At 31.6% G+C, this 14,413-nt stretch overlaps 3 protein-coding genes across 5 annotated transcripts in view; 2 read left to right on the top strand and 1 right to left on the bottom strand.

The window, feature by feature from the left end:
- Window positions 1-14,413, bottom strand: part of LOC144848525 (ubiquitin-conjugating enzyme E2 J1-like) — a 331,913-nt gene that overhangs the window by 129,649 nt on the left and 187,851 nt on the right. The gene's annotated exons all lie outside the window — the stretch shown is intronic.
- LOC144849149 (charged multivesicular body protein 2b-like) lies at window positions 52-14,168 on the top strand. Of its 2 annotated transcripts, none has more exons than XM_078706169.1 (8): window positions 52-145; window positions 508-596; window positions 11,656-11,697; window positions 11,899-12,000; window positions 12,158-12,208; window positions 12,317-12,419; window positions 13,143-13,249; window positions 13,867-14,168. In XM_078706169.1, exons 1-8 carry the CDS (start codon window positions 127-129, stop codon window positions 13,975-13,977), a joined length of 624 nt encoding a protein of 207 aa, XP_078562295.1. In that variant the 5' UTR covers window positions 52-126; the 3' UTR covers window positions 13,978-14,168. The 2 variants fall into 2 exon arrangements, with proteins under 2 accessions (XP_078562295.1, XP_078562294.1); XM_078706168.1 differs by lacking the exons at window positions 52-145; window positions 508-596 and adding exons at window positions 9,879-9,995; window positions 11,417-11,508.
- Window positions 2,578-9,706, top strand: LOC144849150 (uncharacterized). 2 transcript variants are annotated; one of them, XM_078706171.1, is made up of 9 exons: window positions 2,578-3,167; window positions 3,198-3,593; window positions 4,056-4,096; window positions 5,522-5,602; window positions 5,750-5,791; window positions 6,493-6,594; window positions 7,157-7,207; window positions 7,444-7,546; window positions 8,167-9,706. In XM_078706171.1, exons 2-9 carry the CDS (start codon window positions 3,557-3,559, stop codon window positions 8,193-8,195), a joined length of 486 nt encoding a protein of 161 aa, XP_078562297.1. In that variant the 5' UTR covers window positions 2,578-3,167; window positions 3,198-3,556; the 3' UTR covers window positions 8,196-9,706. The 2 variants fall into 2 exon arrangements, with proteins under 2 accessions (XP_078562297.1, XP_078562296.1); XM_078706170.1 differs by having other exon boundaries at window positions 2,578-3,593.

Below are 14,413 nucleotides of genomic sequence, written 5' to 3'. Positions count from 1 at the left end.
ACTATTACGTCACAAACCCATTCAATTGTTATAATAAATAACAGTGTATGTCTAGCTTACACTTTATATCTCAGAGTTGTTGCTGAAAGTTGGATACTTGAACGTTTTCGGTCTAGGTAATTCAAAATGAGTGGACGAAATAAAGGTTTGTAAAATCATTGTATTTATTGTAGGTTTCATCATTAGATTATCCCACTGTCACTAACATTTTTAGAGTTTTCTAACCAAGGTATAGGACACAATTCGCTGGACACAGACTTAACCAAGATAAATCATATTTAATACATTTTTAAATACTTTTTTATTTTTTTTCAATATTTTGAATTAAAAATATGAATTAGGTATAATACTGATGAACTCTAAAACACATTGAAATTGAACCAAGCTTACATATTCATTCCACATCACAATGCATAATCTTATGCCATGTCTGATGAATATAATAATTAGCAACAAAAATAATAGTTATATGAGTCTTATTTTAAATATTTTCTGAAATTTTGACAGAAATGCGAAAAAATGACAAAGATCTAAAAGGAACTAGTAGAGAGATGGAACGTAACCGCGAAAAACTTGAAAAAGAAGAAAAAAAAATAGTATGTATACTCAGTGTCAGTTATTTCTCCATCCTCCTAAAAAACAATAACATATAGGATCGCTTTCTTTTTAAAATGTGTTAAATTTACATTGCTTTTTAGAAATTGGATATAAAAAGAGCAGAAGAAAAGGGAGACAGACAGGTTTGTTTTGTTATCTGCATTAAATGTAATGTTTTTTATTTATGTTTATATTTTTTAAGTCCAGTATTGTTGCTTAAACTACTTAATTATGGGATGCAAGATTTCTCAATATGTACTTACTTCTATAATCGATTTTACAATCTGTAGAATAGTTGTTTTGGATTTCCCATGTGTTCATTTTTAGAACCACGTCGATGATGGCACGTTATATTTTTTTACTTACTTACATTTTGATCATTCATCCGTACTGCAACAAATAAACTTCTTTTAACTTGTTAAAAGCAATGACCTCATAAACATTGACAAAGTATTATAAGAATAATAACTCTGCTCCCTATTTTGTAAATAAACAAAAGTCTTTTCATATTACGTGTATTAGTACTGTAATTCTACTTTAACCAATGCATAGACTAGTATGCCGACTGATATCGAGAACGAATATTGGTAATTTCAGACAAGTACACTTTTAGCAAAACAACTTGTAAATCTAAGAAAAGCAAAAACAAGATCTTATGGAGCATCAGCAAAGGTATCAGCAGTAAAAACACAGACTAATGTGAGTTTCTTTTCTTGAGTTGCTGCTTTCTCATGACATGATGATTAGTTATTTTACATTACCGCACTACTAGGATTTTGTTATTCGATTTGACTTTTAGAGTGAACTAGGCAACAAAAGGAAGGAGTATAGTAACAAATAACAAGGTATCATATATCTGTACGGTAAACACTAGCATGTCTACGACTATCTAACTTTTGCGCCTTTGTTTTACATTTCAGACAATGCAATCTACAAAGACACTGGCCACAGCAATGGGAAGCACAACTAAGGTACAGTATTACATTATACATTCATCATATTTGTTTATAGTAATCAGGTGTAAGGATAATAAAGGAATAAAGGATATAAACACAACTCAATGGTCATTTTCCATTTTCATCTAACCTTATAAATTCTGGAAATTATAACAAAATCTGATTTAATATTAATGTTTGCCATAATTTAAGGGGAAATCTCACCTGTGGTTGGTAAATAAAGCGTTCACTGAAGCTGGTATCGCTAACGAGATTTACCAAGATAATTTAAAAAAAATATCCAGTATAAGTAGGAGTAGGCAATAATAGACATAGCCATTAAATAAATTGAATATTCAAATAAATCACAAAATATTGTAAAATAAAAAAAAAAAAAATTTAAAACACACTCTCTCAATTAGTATAGGGAGTTGGTCATGATTATTTTTTTTGTTTTTGTTTTAGGAAATGGCAGCCATGAATAAGCAAACATCAACTAAAAAGGTAGACCAGATAACGCAGAAATTTGGAAGCGAATCTGCCAAGTCGGATAGGAAACAAGAATCAAGTATGTTTAATTGTATTTTACCACTATTACTATGGGTACGGTTTGAATACATTAATTTGAAAGGAAATTTTTCATTAAAAAAAAATTGAAATAGTAGAAGTGGAAGTCAAATCAACTGTAAAGCATGAATCAGGGAGTAATCCTGATGTGAGGCATTCAGTTACTTTTATCCAACTGTTATGATCGATGATAATAACAGAAATGATTCATAATAGGTGCAGGAATTTTTTTTTATATAGGCCAATTGCCAAAGATAAAGATAAGCGAATTCATTCACTATACTTCTTAAAGGTGCCAATCCTGTTCACAAGACAAATTAGCCATAACTCAGGTGTATATAGCCAGCCCATCGTAGGACATACAGTAAATGTTTTAAATAATTGTATTTACCTTATGTTTTTTTAAGTGGATGATACTTTAGAAGATCTTCTTACCGAGTCTGGAGACGAAGAAGAGGAAACGAGCAATCGTAAGCATTAAAAGACCTTTGAGCAGCATTGTAGTACTGTAGCAATCGTACAAACAAACATTAATTTATCGTGGATTTTTATTTAGTTATGTTTTGTTTTAACATTAGGTCTACTGCTTTTGTTACGAAATAAGGTTTAAACTTTTTAAAATGCTTTGATTTTAAAGGCCATGCGCGCATGCCATGACAATGAGATTTTGGTTAAAATTACTCTTTTATTTTTGTTTTTATATAAGTAAAATAATAATTTTGTTGGATTTTTTCTACAGAAGTGAATAACTTTATTGAAACTGCAAAAATGGTTTATTAAAAGTCTGATTATTAATCTTCATTCATCTTTAACGATAAAGTTATAGTTTAAAAACTTAATTCTGTCAAGAGAACATAACAAAAATAGGTCGAGTATAAAGATAAATTTACGTATAAACTCAGCAATATTAATTATACTTATATTAATATAAAAGTTAAATGATATAAAGACTCAATCGAATTTTCTTTATTGTTTTGTTGGGGAACAATTCATGGCTATTTGTTGCTGGGGAATTAATAAATTTAATGAATATCATGTACAATAGGCATTATGGTGATCTAACCGTGTGTGACATGCAGTGTTCGTATTACGCTCGAGAAATACCGTTATCATCACAGGTCCTTAGGCATTTTCAATCCAAAATTTAATTATCATCATGATGCAAGACTTGGCAATAGTTTCTGCCTCGGAATCGTTTAGAATAATATGTATAGGCGTATACTAGATCTATTTTTATCGATGATACGGTACAATCTTTGTTTACATTTACATATCAAAACATAAAATTAATGTATGTTTAGACGTTCTAAAAATAGCACACCAAAAACTACACACATTTACATATTATTAATTTATTTCTTCACATACTATATAAGTAAGTACGGTATGTCACAACCTCACTCGGTGTTTGGTGAAAGTTGGATATACGAGGTATTCCTTGGTCTAGACAATTCACCATGTGGGACTTTCTAAAAAAATTTAGACGAAAAAAGGGTATGTACATTTTTATTTATTGTATGTTTTTTTGTGGTAAGTTACAGTACAACCGTTATTTTATAGACCTGGCAGTTAAACACAGTATTTTGCTGATATTTTTAGAGATTTCATGAAGAAACATGATAATGACAACAGTAACTGCAGACGCAGTACTTAAACACTAAGATAATTATTTTCTAATATGAATTCAATCTTCGAAAGAAAGAAAGAAATTAAAATATAGGGCTAGTAGCAATTCATTCACGGTCATAAATGTAAAGTTTTTTTCGAATATTGTTTTCATTGGCAAGTATGATAGAATAGAGATATAATTAAAATACATAGGACTAACAGTATCTAACAACTTGTGTGTTGCTATAAATATTCATTTATCCAAATAGTTTTATATTTGAAAGAGACAAATTTAACACAAAAAAACATACATAACACACTGGTAACAAACATACTGGTATTTTTCAGGAAAAGAAAAAACTGCGAGCAGGAAAAAAGGAGATGATCAGGTTTGTTTCGTTGATTCAGTTCAAAATTCAAAACTTAATAATACCCTTTTATGAATGTTATACTATTAATTATTATATAATGCGTTTATTTGTGATGTGTGTGTATGACTTATTTATCTTGGTATGATTATTGACTAACCGCCTAATTATCATAATGGTATGATGTGTTATTTAGGGAATTCTATTGGTTCTTGTGAATCAATTGTGCAATCTATAGAATATTTTGTAATTTCCATATGATTATTAATAGATAATATCGTTTGAATTATCCAACCATGGCCCTAGTGTATGGTATAGTGATGATGCATGACAAATATTGCACACAATTTTACAAGCTATTATACTTTTACTGGGATTTCCATGTGTAATTTTTTGGCGAATTTCCTTAGAGTGTACTTTAACCACCCATTGATGATATTGTTCTGCATTGTTTACTTTTATAGTCTAAAGGTGTACAGAATTCTGCGACAAGTGCTTTGGCGACACAAAGAGAAGTTAAACGCGGAAAAAGAAATAAATGAAAATTCATTCAGTTTCCCATTAAATCCCCCTATTGAGTTTCGAACCCAATAAGAAAACGTTTTTGCTTTTAAAAATTGATTTGTTTATCATATCTTAGGCAAGATGCTTTACTCTCATTGCCTCATCCTTCGGATGGGATGTAAAGCCGTTGGTCCCGTGTACTTAACAGTGCACGTTAAAGAACTTGGTACACTATTCGAAAAGAGTAGGGGATCGTCTCCCGGTGTGCTGATATGGTAGGCGCTGCACTGCTGGCTGCCGTGGGTCCGTGGAGGGCCTAATCCGAATTTCCTCAGTTTCCAGTTAAGCTTGAGGACAAATATATATAAAATAAATAAAAAAATAAAATAAATAAATAAATGTGTAGGCCTATTAATATTTTCTATTTCAAACGGGTTTTTAGTAAAAACAAAACATTGGTATTTTATAGGAAACGGAAAAACAAAGAGGTGATAAAAATGTTTGTTTTGTTGATTTTTACTGTTTTAACATAAATTTAATAACATTTATATCAATTTTGCGATCCATGCCATTTTATGGTCTATGCTTTTATCTGTGTCTACTGTATCACTTGTTTGTTGTTGCTTAACGATGTCAATTATCAGTATGATATGATGATGATGATGATGATAAAGACCACATTATAGTTCTTGCGAATCAATTATGCAATAGAGAATATTTATATTTTGGAGTTTACATTACTAATTGATAACAATTTTCTGTCCGTTGAATTCTCTAAAATGACATGTCAAGGCAACTTAATGATGTATGAGAAATGATGCAAGACTTTTGGGGATTTTTTTTTCAATCTATTTTTATTGGGATTTTCCACGTGTATTTTGGAACCCATTAATGATACAATAATTGGTTTACATTCTCATTATTATCCATTATTTACGTTAGTTATCCAGTTCTAAGATAAATTCAATACAGAGAGGCCTTGAACGTGACAGGAGAGAACTTAAAAGAGACGAGCAAAAAATCGTAAGTTGTAGGCCTAAGACTAAACCGGATAATACGTACACAAATAATATTTTGCTTTACAACTTGATTTGTAACATAAATGTATGTATATTTTATTTTAAGACAGATTTAACAAATTTATGTAAATAAACGATTTGTATTTTTCAGGAAAATGATATAAAGAAAGCTGAAGAAAGAGGGGATAAACAGGTTTGTTCCTTTGATTATTTACCGAATAAATTTAAAACTTGATAATACATTATTTTATAAATTATTTTAATAGCTCGCCAGTCAATAATTGCAAATGGAAGTTGTGACGTAGCGTGTAGCGTTGGTAATTCAGTTATTGAGGCTTATTTACATACAAACATATAGAAATACATATAAAATATTTGATACAAAGATAACTCTGACAATTTATGGACATGATGATGTTATATCACAACCATATTTGGGCACATCACACTTTTTTTTGTCAAACTAGTTTGATAGTGTTAAGAGACCTTAACAACACGGGACAAAACTAAATGTATTTTACGTGAACAACACAAATTGGTATTGAGCTGTAGAGTACATTCCTATTTTTCCTATTTATTTGTATTATTTTGTGAATTACAATGCTACATTTAATAGATGAAATTATTCAATCTAATGAAGCATAGTACATGTTTTAGGCCTACTGCAGTTATCTTAGTAGGCTTCTTCCAGAAGAAATAGATGGAACTAACATTAGTTAGATTGGTCCTTTTTACACCGACATGTCGTGTTCGGATTCATTTTCGCATCTGATTTAGTGACCCTGGTATTATCTTTGGGTACTCAATTTCGGATCAAACACTTTTGCCTCCATTACATAATTACGTGGTCACATGGTGCTTCTCTTTAGATTAAATGAGCTTTTTCAATTTCAGACATGCAAATCTTTACAAAAACATCAACAAGTTTTGAGAACAGCAAACGCAAACTCGCATAAAACATCAGCAATGGTTTCAGCAGTAAGAACGCAAGCTAAGGTGAGTTATTTTCTCTGGCAATGATGATCGATTATTTTAGGCCTACTATTTCCTCTCACATGCAACATTAGATTTTGCGCAGAAGTACATTATTATGGCGCCTTTTGAACTTATAGTAAAACAATTCAGAATGATATTGTGGATACTATTATAGTAGGCCTGTTTCTTGAAAATTATTATAGGCCTATAGATTCGCTCCAGTAAACAATTGGCTTTTGATTGACGTATTCGTTCACGTTTTCATTCATTCATTTGTAGCCTATTTTGGTTAAAATCAATTTCTAAATATATACAATGAATAACAACGAGACATTGACAAGAATGTCTTTTTATTTTGATTCTCAATTGCATTTTTTTTTATAAATATCTTATATTTCTTGATTCTAGAAAATATTTCTTAAAATAAGCGTTTATCTAGCCTAGATTGCAAAACTGTCGTAAGCTATTTTGACAACATGGTTTTGAACATCTGAGAGTTAGGCTATACATTACAGTCAAATTCCCAAACATTGCTAAACATTTTGAATACAGCATTAATGCTGAGATGTATTTTAAATTTTAGACAATGCAATCAACACAGACAGTTTTCACAGCAATGGAAAACACAACTAAGGTATTTAATTTTTATCATCCATGATGATTATTATTAGGCCTTTATATTCATTCCTAAATTTGTGTGTTTTTTTTTCTAAACGACAATTAGCTACCGAGGAGAATTAAAATGGTTGAAAATTAATTGTCAGTATTGAAATGTCCAAAATACAATGAGTTAGCGAAGTTTAAATGATAATGTTAAAACTTTTTGAAAATATTTTAAAATAATTATTTTATGATTATTTTCGTTTCTAGGCAATAGAAGAAATGAATAAACAGATTCCGCGTAAGCAGATAGCCAATCAAATGCATGCGTTTGAAAGAGAAAGCAACGCAATGATCGAGGCACAAGAATTAAGTATGTATATTATATAATTATATTTTCAACTGGTGCTGTGGTGTTATATGCACTACCCATCGAAATTCGAAACTCAATATCATTTAATATTTATAAAGTTCGACTAAAAAAATATCTCACCCCTAAATATGTTAGGGCTAGGCACTGTCCCTGAGAGTTCCGATATGTTTCATATATTTTCATATATATTTATATTTTTTTATTGGTCCCTTTTTTCTTTTTTTTCTTTTCATTTTTCTCGTCTTTTCGTAGTTTTTTAAGTGTTGAGTGCCTCATGCATGTCAGCTTCGGCTGTTTTGAGTCGCCCTCATTACACAAAGTTTAATCCAAAAAGAATATTACGGCACATGTTAAAGCATTACATGATTGGTCAATTCACAACCTGAAGTCTACCATTTAGCCATAAGTTTGGCCATGACTACTTAGGTCAAGATAGTAAAAAGTGCTTAAGTGATAAAGATAGTATCTTTATAACATAAGCACTTTTTACTATTTCGAATTAAGTAACCCATGCATAACCATCCCCATAGTATTCTATAATTATTGCCATATTTCGAATTATTAATGATTTCTGCCTCACTTAATTAATTAATTAATTGTATGTTTCTCTTTTTTTTAAGTGGATCTTCTAGAGTCTGGAGATGAGTAATGGTGATTCAAGTATTGGTTAACCTGGTCAATCAGAAGAAGTTTATTTTATTTATTTGTTATTATTTTTATCGTTCTAAAGTTTACCGTGCAGATAACGATATTTAATTACAATAAGTCGGGTTAAAAAAAATAAAAATGAGACTTCTACTCTAGGTTGATAAAAACAGGGTAGATAGTTAAAAGAACAAAAGTAAAACGTAGTGTGAGCAGACTAAGATTAAGTTATCAATTGGCTTCTTTAGGTTTTGTTCTTTAACCCTTTAAAGACGTGGCCCGTATCTCATACTAATAATTTACTGTCCCAGGACGCGAGGCCCGTATATGTACGGGTTGACTTTTTGGGGGTCACTGAATTGCATTTTTTTAAGCATTTGACTTACAGTCATAATGTATTTTGCATTTTTCCTAAACCTATTAAAAATACCTTCTTGAGGGTTCGTGTCTTTAAAGGGTTAAAAAAGATATTAGAGCTATAATATTTTGTTACAAAATTATGAAGGGTAGGCCTAAGGTAAAAAACAAATAGGTTTCCTTATTTACAAAATTAGAGAATAAATAATGGTAGGCCTACATCGTTTGCTAGTATAGAAGGTAAATAGTAATTTAAGATGTTGAAAATATTGACAATCAACTTAATGTTGAGATCTACACTTAGTACGAATTAGAAAATATCTTAATATTTTAAGTTACTTAAAACCGCAACTGAGCTTCTTCAAGATCAGAGGAGAATCCAAAGTAAAATTAGAATACTTCCGTCGTTCTTTTAGTTATTTTGCGACACACGTATACAATTTATTAACAACTGTTTTAACAGAGTCTAATACGTACGGTATTTCTTCAAATTTAAGTTTTAAAAAACATATATCGTAATCTGTTAGATGTAATGTATTTTTTTTAATAGTGTTTTGAGTAAAAAGTTTCAAGATGTTTTGTCCCCCAAAAAACATAAAAAATAAAGATTAAAAAAATCAGACGTTGAATAGGCCAATTACAGTTCCAATAAAGTTATTCACTTCTGTGGAAAAAAAATATCTAAAATAATCATTTCACTCATAAAAAGTCAAAAGAAACGGTTAATTTGACCCAAAAACCATTATTTGAAAAACAATTTTAAGTATTTTTTGATTAGAATTACTTTTTTTTCAGGTAAATAAGTCTAACTGTTACATTAAAATGGCATATTTAACACATTAACAAATTGGTGGCGGGAGGGGGACAATATATCTTTAAATTATAAGTATAAAATAATAGATGTTTGTTATCATTTTAAAGAGGGCCCCTGGATATAGCTGGCCTGCGTGTTCTACTGGAACAAAAAAATAATAATAAAATATGTAAATTTAAAATAAAAGATGTAGGCCTAGTTATTAATCTAGTTATAGAGACAATTTATTGTGGTTAAGCGCTATACAAAAGACAATTAGGCCTATTATTAATTATTATTATTGATATTTTATTTATTTGATTGTTTAATGTAGACTAGTAGCCTATAAATGTAATACTGTAAAACTAGTTTGGTCTTTTCATTTATTTTTAATGGTATCACGCAACATAATTTCTGAAAACTAAAAAAAAAGATAATAAATAATTCTAAAAATAGCCCTATTACTAATTGTTATTGAATGATCGATTCCCGACGCGTCTGATTGATTACTCGTGTTACGTCATACAATACAAGACACTGTACGTCACATGAAACAGACTCATCATTCAAAGAGATCGTTCATATATCCCGTCCATATCATTTTATGTTAAAAGTTTCACACCATGAATGTATTTAGGAAACCAAATGAAAAAGGTTTGTTGAACGTTCTATTATTAAAACTACTATCTATGATCTATCTATAGGCTAGGCTACTAACTAATAATAGAGTTACACTATTATTATACTATATAGTGCTAGGCCTAGGTCTAGCTAAGGCTGAGTGAGGCTGTGTGTGTAGCAGCAGCAGTGGTTGACCGGCTAAGCCTAGGCTAGGCCTAGTCTGGCCCTACTAGCTAGCTAGGCCAAACTAGCCGGTCAACCACTGCTCTTGCTAGAGACTACAGTAATTACTACGCGAGTCTGTTTGTCGGGTCTAGGTGGCTGCTGGAACAACATAGCTGCTCAGCTGTGCTGAGTGTAGCAGCAGCAGTGGTTGACCGGCTAGTCTGGCCTAGCTAGCTAGTAGTAGGGCCAGACTAGGCCTAGCCTAGGCTTAGCCGGTCAATCACTGCTGCAGTGTAGTTTAGTAGGCCTCTAGCTAGAGGCTAGCTTGTCTTTCCTTCTCTAACTCGTAGCTGTAGCCTACAGTGACAGTGTAGGCCTAGGCCTAGTTATTCTTGCTAGATCTTAATTAAATTATAAACTTAATTTATCCATCCCCTGGCCCTGCGTGTGCAGACTAAACTATAATATAATAATTTAATTAGGCCTGGCCTACTACTTACAAGATGTTTTATAAATCACAGGCAATAATTTCGCCATAGCATAGCAAAAAGCTATACAAAACAACCTTTTTGCTACAGATTTTTAAAATTGTGTAGCAAAAAATACAATACAAAACTATGTTTCTCGACTCAAAAATCAGTTTGGTTAGCAATATTGCTAAACAAAATTTAAAAATGAAATTTTCCCTTGAATCATACTGTCAGATTATAGAAACAGTGCTCATGTTCGGAATATGATCTCATAATCGCGTTGAGCATAGCTCATTGGCAAAAGTTTCATATTTTTAGTTGTTGGATTCGAACCAGAATGTATCTGATGGGTGAAAATCTGTGATAATACCATATATGGTTGCAGGTTCGAATCTTGCCAGAGACATTTTTTCATACAACTAAAAATATGGAACTTTCGCCGATGAGCTATGTTAGACGCGGTTATAAGATCATGTTCCGAATATAAGCACTGTTTCTATAATTTGACACTGACAGTAGGATTTATATATATATAATTTACACAGTGCTACACAACACAATTGATTTACATATACAAGATGTTTTACTTTTACTCTAATCATTGCCTCATCCTTCGGATGGGATGTAAAGCCGTTGGTCCCGTGTACATAGTGCATGTTAAAGATTAGTGGTTCTCTTTTTACTCCCTACATATCGGCTAGCCTAATCATTTATCTACATACTAAATTAAGCCCTTGTCCAGTCCTAATAAATGTCAAGACCAACCTTCAAAGACAAAAAAAAGTTTTAACAGTATTTCCTGATACTTCAATTCAACAGAAATTATGCGAAAAAATGACAAAGCATTAAGAAAAACACAGAGAGACTTGGAACGGGACCGCGGAAAACTTGAAAGAGAAGAAAAAAAATTAGTAAGTACTCAGTATCATCATGATGGTTATTTGAAATTCATTCACACAAATTCTCCCATGTCCCTCTTTATTCCTTAAAAACATAAACAATCTCTTGCTTTACAAATCAAATTTTGTAAATTAATTTAAAAAACTTTTTTTTATTAGGAACTGGAAATACAAAGAGCAGCAAAAAGAGGAGACAAACAGGTTTGTTTATTTAGTTATCAACATAAAATAAATGAAAAACTTGCTATAAATGCACAAAATTCATCTCTAAAGCTCTGTCTACACTATCAAACTTTATGTGACAAAAAATGTGATGTGCCATGAACACGATGATGTTTGATAGTGTAGACAGAACTTTACAATATTTATTTTCAACTTTGTCATTGATTCTCTGAATTTCAGACATGTACAATTTTAGCAAAACAACTTGTAAATATGAGGAAAGCAAAAACAAGATCTTATGGAGCATCAGCAAAGGTATCAGCAGTAAAAACACAGGCTAAGGTGAGTTTTTCTTTCTTCTACATAATAATGTTTTATAATTTTATTTATTTTTATTTATATATTTAGGCAAATTGCAAATTTTCCTTCCTTCATAAACAAGATAAGTAGATACTTTTATTATAACAACTTACTTGAAGTATTTTATTTTACATTTCAGACAATGCAGTCTACAAAGACACTTGCCACGGCAATGGGAAACACAACTAAGGTACTGAATTTATTTTATAAGAGACTCGTTGAAGTACATTACTGTAGTATTTTTGTTAATTATACAGAAGGTGTTGATTATCATGATTATTTTTTTGTTTTGTTTTAGGCAATGGGGGCAATGAATAAACAAATATCACCTCAACAGATAGCCCAGACAATGCAGAACTTTGAGAAAGAGTCAACCAAGATGGCTATGACAGAAGAATTAAGTATGTACAATTGTACTAGTGTTTCCAGCCGTGGTCTTATTTGCATACATAACAAGTATTAAAGAAAAACTCTTGTCTTGTTCGGGTTACTTACATGTTGCGTTGCGGATTTGAAAAAAATAAATATCAGTAAAATTATATTTTTTCACAATGATCACGTATAATTCGTCAAAGTGACAAATTAAATTCTAGTTTTTATTTATTCTTTGGGTGACCTTTTCAGTCAAAAACTTTTTTCCCAGAGGGCTGTATGATGAGTAAGTTGTGTGAAATAGGATGTTGAAAGATGTACTAGGTTCTTTAAAGTTCACATGAGCCAGATATGTACACTGGACCTACGGTTTATAATCCTTATACAAGAAGACTCGTTCTACCACCAGAACCATGAAGAGAGTGAGCTTCAAACCATTGCTGATGCAGGGCTTGTCTTTTGAAAATTATAGGTGTGCTACAAATTGCACTCCTCAATAAATTCAAGGATGCTGTAGGTGTGGTGTTTGTATTTTGGTGTGTAGAAGTTTACTTTTGTTGTAAATCGCACTCCTCAAGGGCAGTTTAGGAGTGTGTTAGGTGAGTGATCACACTCGCTCGCCTTAAAAGACAAGGCCTGTGATGTTATGGCTACGTATTATGGTTCCACTGTCTTACTGCTTGGCCGCTCACTCATTTTTTTTAACATAAATAACAACCCGACATATAACAAAATTATTTTTGTTTTTTAAGTGGATGATACTTTAGAAGATCTTCTTACGGAATCTGGAGACGAGGAAGAACAGGAGGCAATTGTAAATAGAGTTTTGGATGAAATTGGTATTGAAGTTTCTGGCAAGGTAGGATTGAAAGTGTTAATCTAGTTCAAGTCATAAATGGTCACTTTTCTCAAAACTATTTGCCTTATTCATCAATCACATTTCTTAAGTGAGATATTTCTCATTTCTTGAGTCAATACATGTTTAAGGATTTTACTTAAGTGGTATGCACATAGATAGAAATATTAAATGTTTTATTTTCTTGCAAGTGTGAACGGTGAATAACGACACTCTTTGACTGTATCAATGTTTTTTTTTTAACCTATTCAAAGTCTGATTTAATTAATCTTCATTTTATATGGTTTTGGGGGAACAATACATTAGAAATTTGGAAGAGTTTTCATTTTGGGGGGCATCTGGTGTCAGTTAACTGTATTCATACTACTGTACAAACTATTTCAATTATTATTTATCAATTATATATAAAATAATTTATTATAATCAATCAAACAAAACTCAAATGGCTTAACTATCATCATCATCACTTTTTCACAGGCCTTTTACAACCCAGTGGCTTGAGAAAACTGCACCACTTTAGTTATGGATGCATCATTGTTGCCTGTATATCTGTCATTAATTCTGCAAGAATTCTATTGTTTATTGATTTAATTGTGTTGTAATTTTATGTTTTCTTGCAGCTTGCAGAGGCACCATCAGCTCATAAAGGATCATTGGCCGATAGTAATGCAGCCAAGGATGCAGAACTAGAGGCAAAGCTAGCAAAATTATTACAAGTGAATGATGATTAGTGTACAGATTTTTATTTTTGATGTGAAACAGAAAAAAAGAGATTAAGGACTATGGACAAGGGGTTCTACAGTAGTTGGTAACTTGCCAATTAAAAAAATGCATATTTCTATTTTTACTGGGTAGATTCTTTAGTACAGAGACTGTTCAGAAGGCCAAGCATGACTCACAAAACATTACAATGCATAAAATTACTTACTTAATGTCATCCCACGACGACTTAATTCTTAGTGGGTGCCATGATAATTTGTCTCCACACATCTCCATCAAGCATGCTCTTCCTCAGTTCACTCAGGTCTAGTTTGGTATCTTTCAACAGAATGTCGAGCCAAGTCAGTTGAGGTCTTCCCACTTTCCTTTTCTCTTCTGGTTCCCAAAGGAGTACTCTTGAGGCTGGCTCAGAGCTTCTCATAACATGACCGGCCAGGCCCATGCGAC

Source organism: Antedon bifida, chromosome 7, assembly GCF_963402885.1.
Source record: "Antedon bifida chromosome 7, ecAntBifi1.1, whole genome shotgun sequence".
In the NCBI taxonomy this organism is placed as follows: Eukaryota; Metazoa; Echinodermata; class Crinoidea; order Comatulida; family Antedonidae; genus Antedon; species Antedon bifida.
This window is presented reverse-complemented; position numbering and strand designations above follow the sequence as displayed.

Excerpts from the sequence above, each read along its gene's own strand:
- LOC144849149 (XM_078706168.1), top strand. The coding sequence starts at position 9,965 with ATGAATGTATTTAGGAAACCAAATGAAAAAG. Across the intron at positions 12,209-12,316 it reads CAATGGGAAACACAACTAAG|GCAATGGGGGCAATGAATAA; the intron begins GTACTGAATTTA and ends GTTTTGTTTTAG. Across the intron at positions 13,250-13,866 it reads GTATTGAAGTTTCTGGCAAG|CTTGCAGAGGCACCATCAGC; the intron begins GTAGGATTGAAA and ends GTTTTCTTGCAG.
- LOC144849150 (XM_078706171.1), top strand. The coding sequence starts at position 3,557 with ATGTGGGACTTTCTAAAAAAATTTAGACGAAAAAAGG. Across the intron at positions 5,603-5,749 it reads AAAGAGACGAGCAAAAAATC|GAAAATGATATAAAGAAAGC; the intron begins GTAAGTTGTAGG and ends TGTATTTTTCAG. Across the intron at positions 6,595-7,156 it reads CAGTAAGAACGCAAGCTAAG|ACAATGCAATCAACACAGAC; the intron begins GTGAGTTATTTT and ends TTTAAATTTTAG.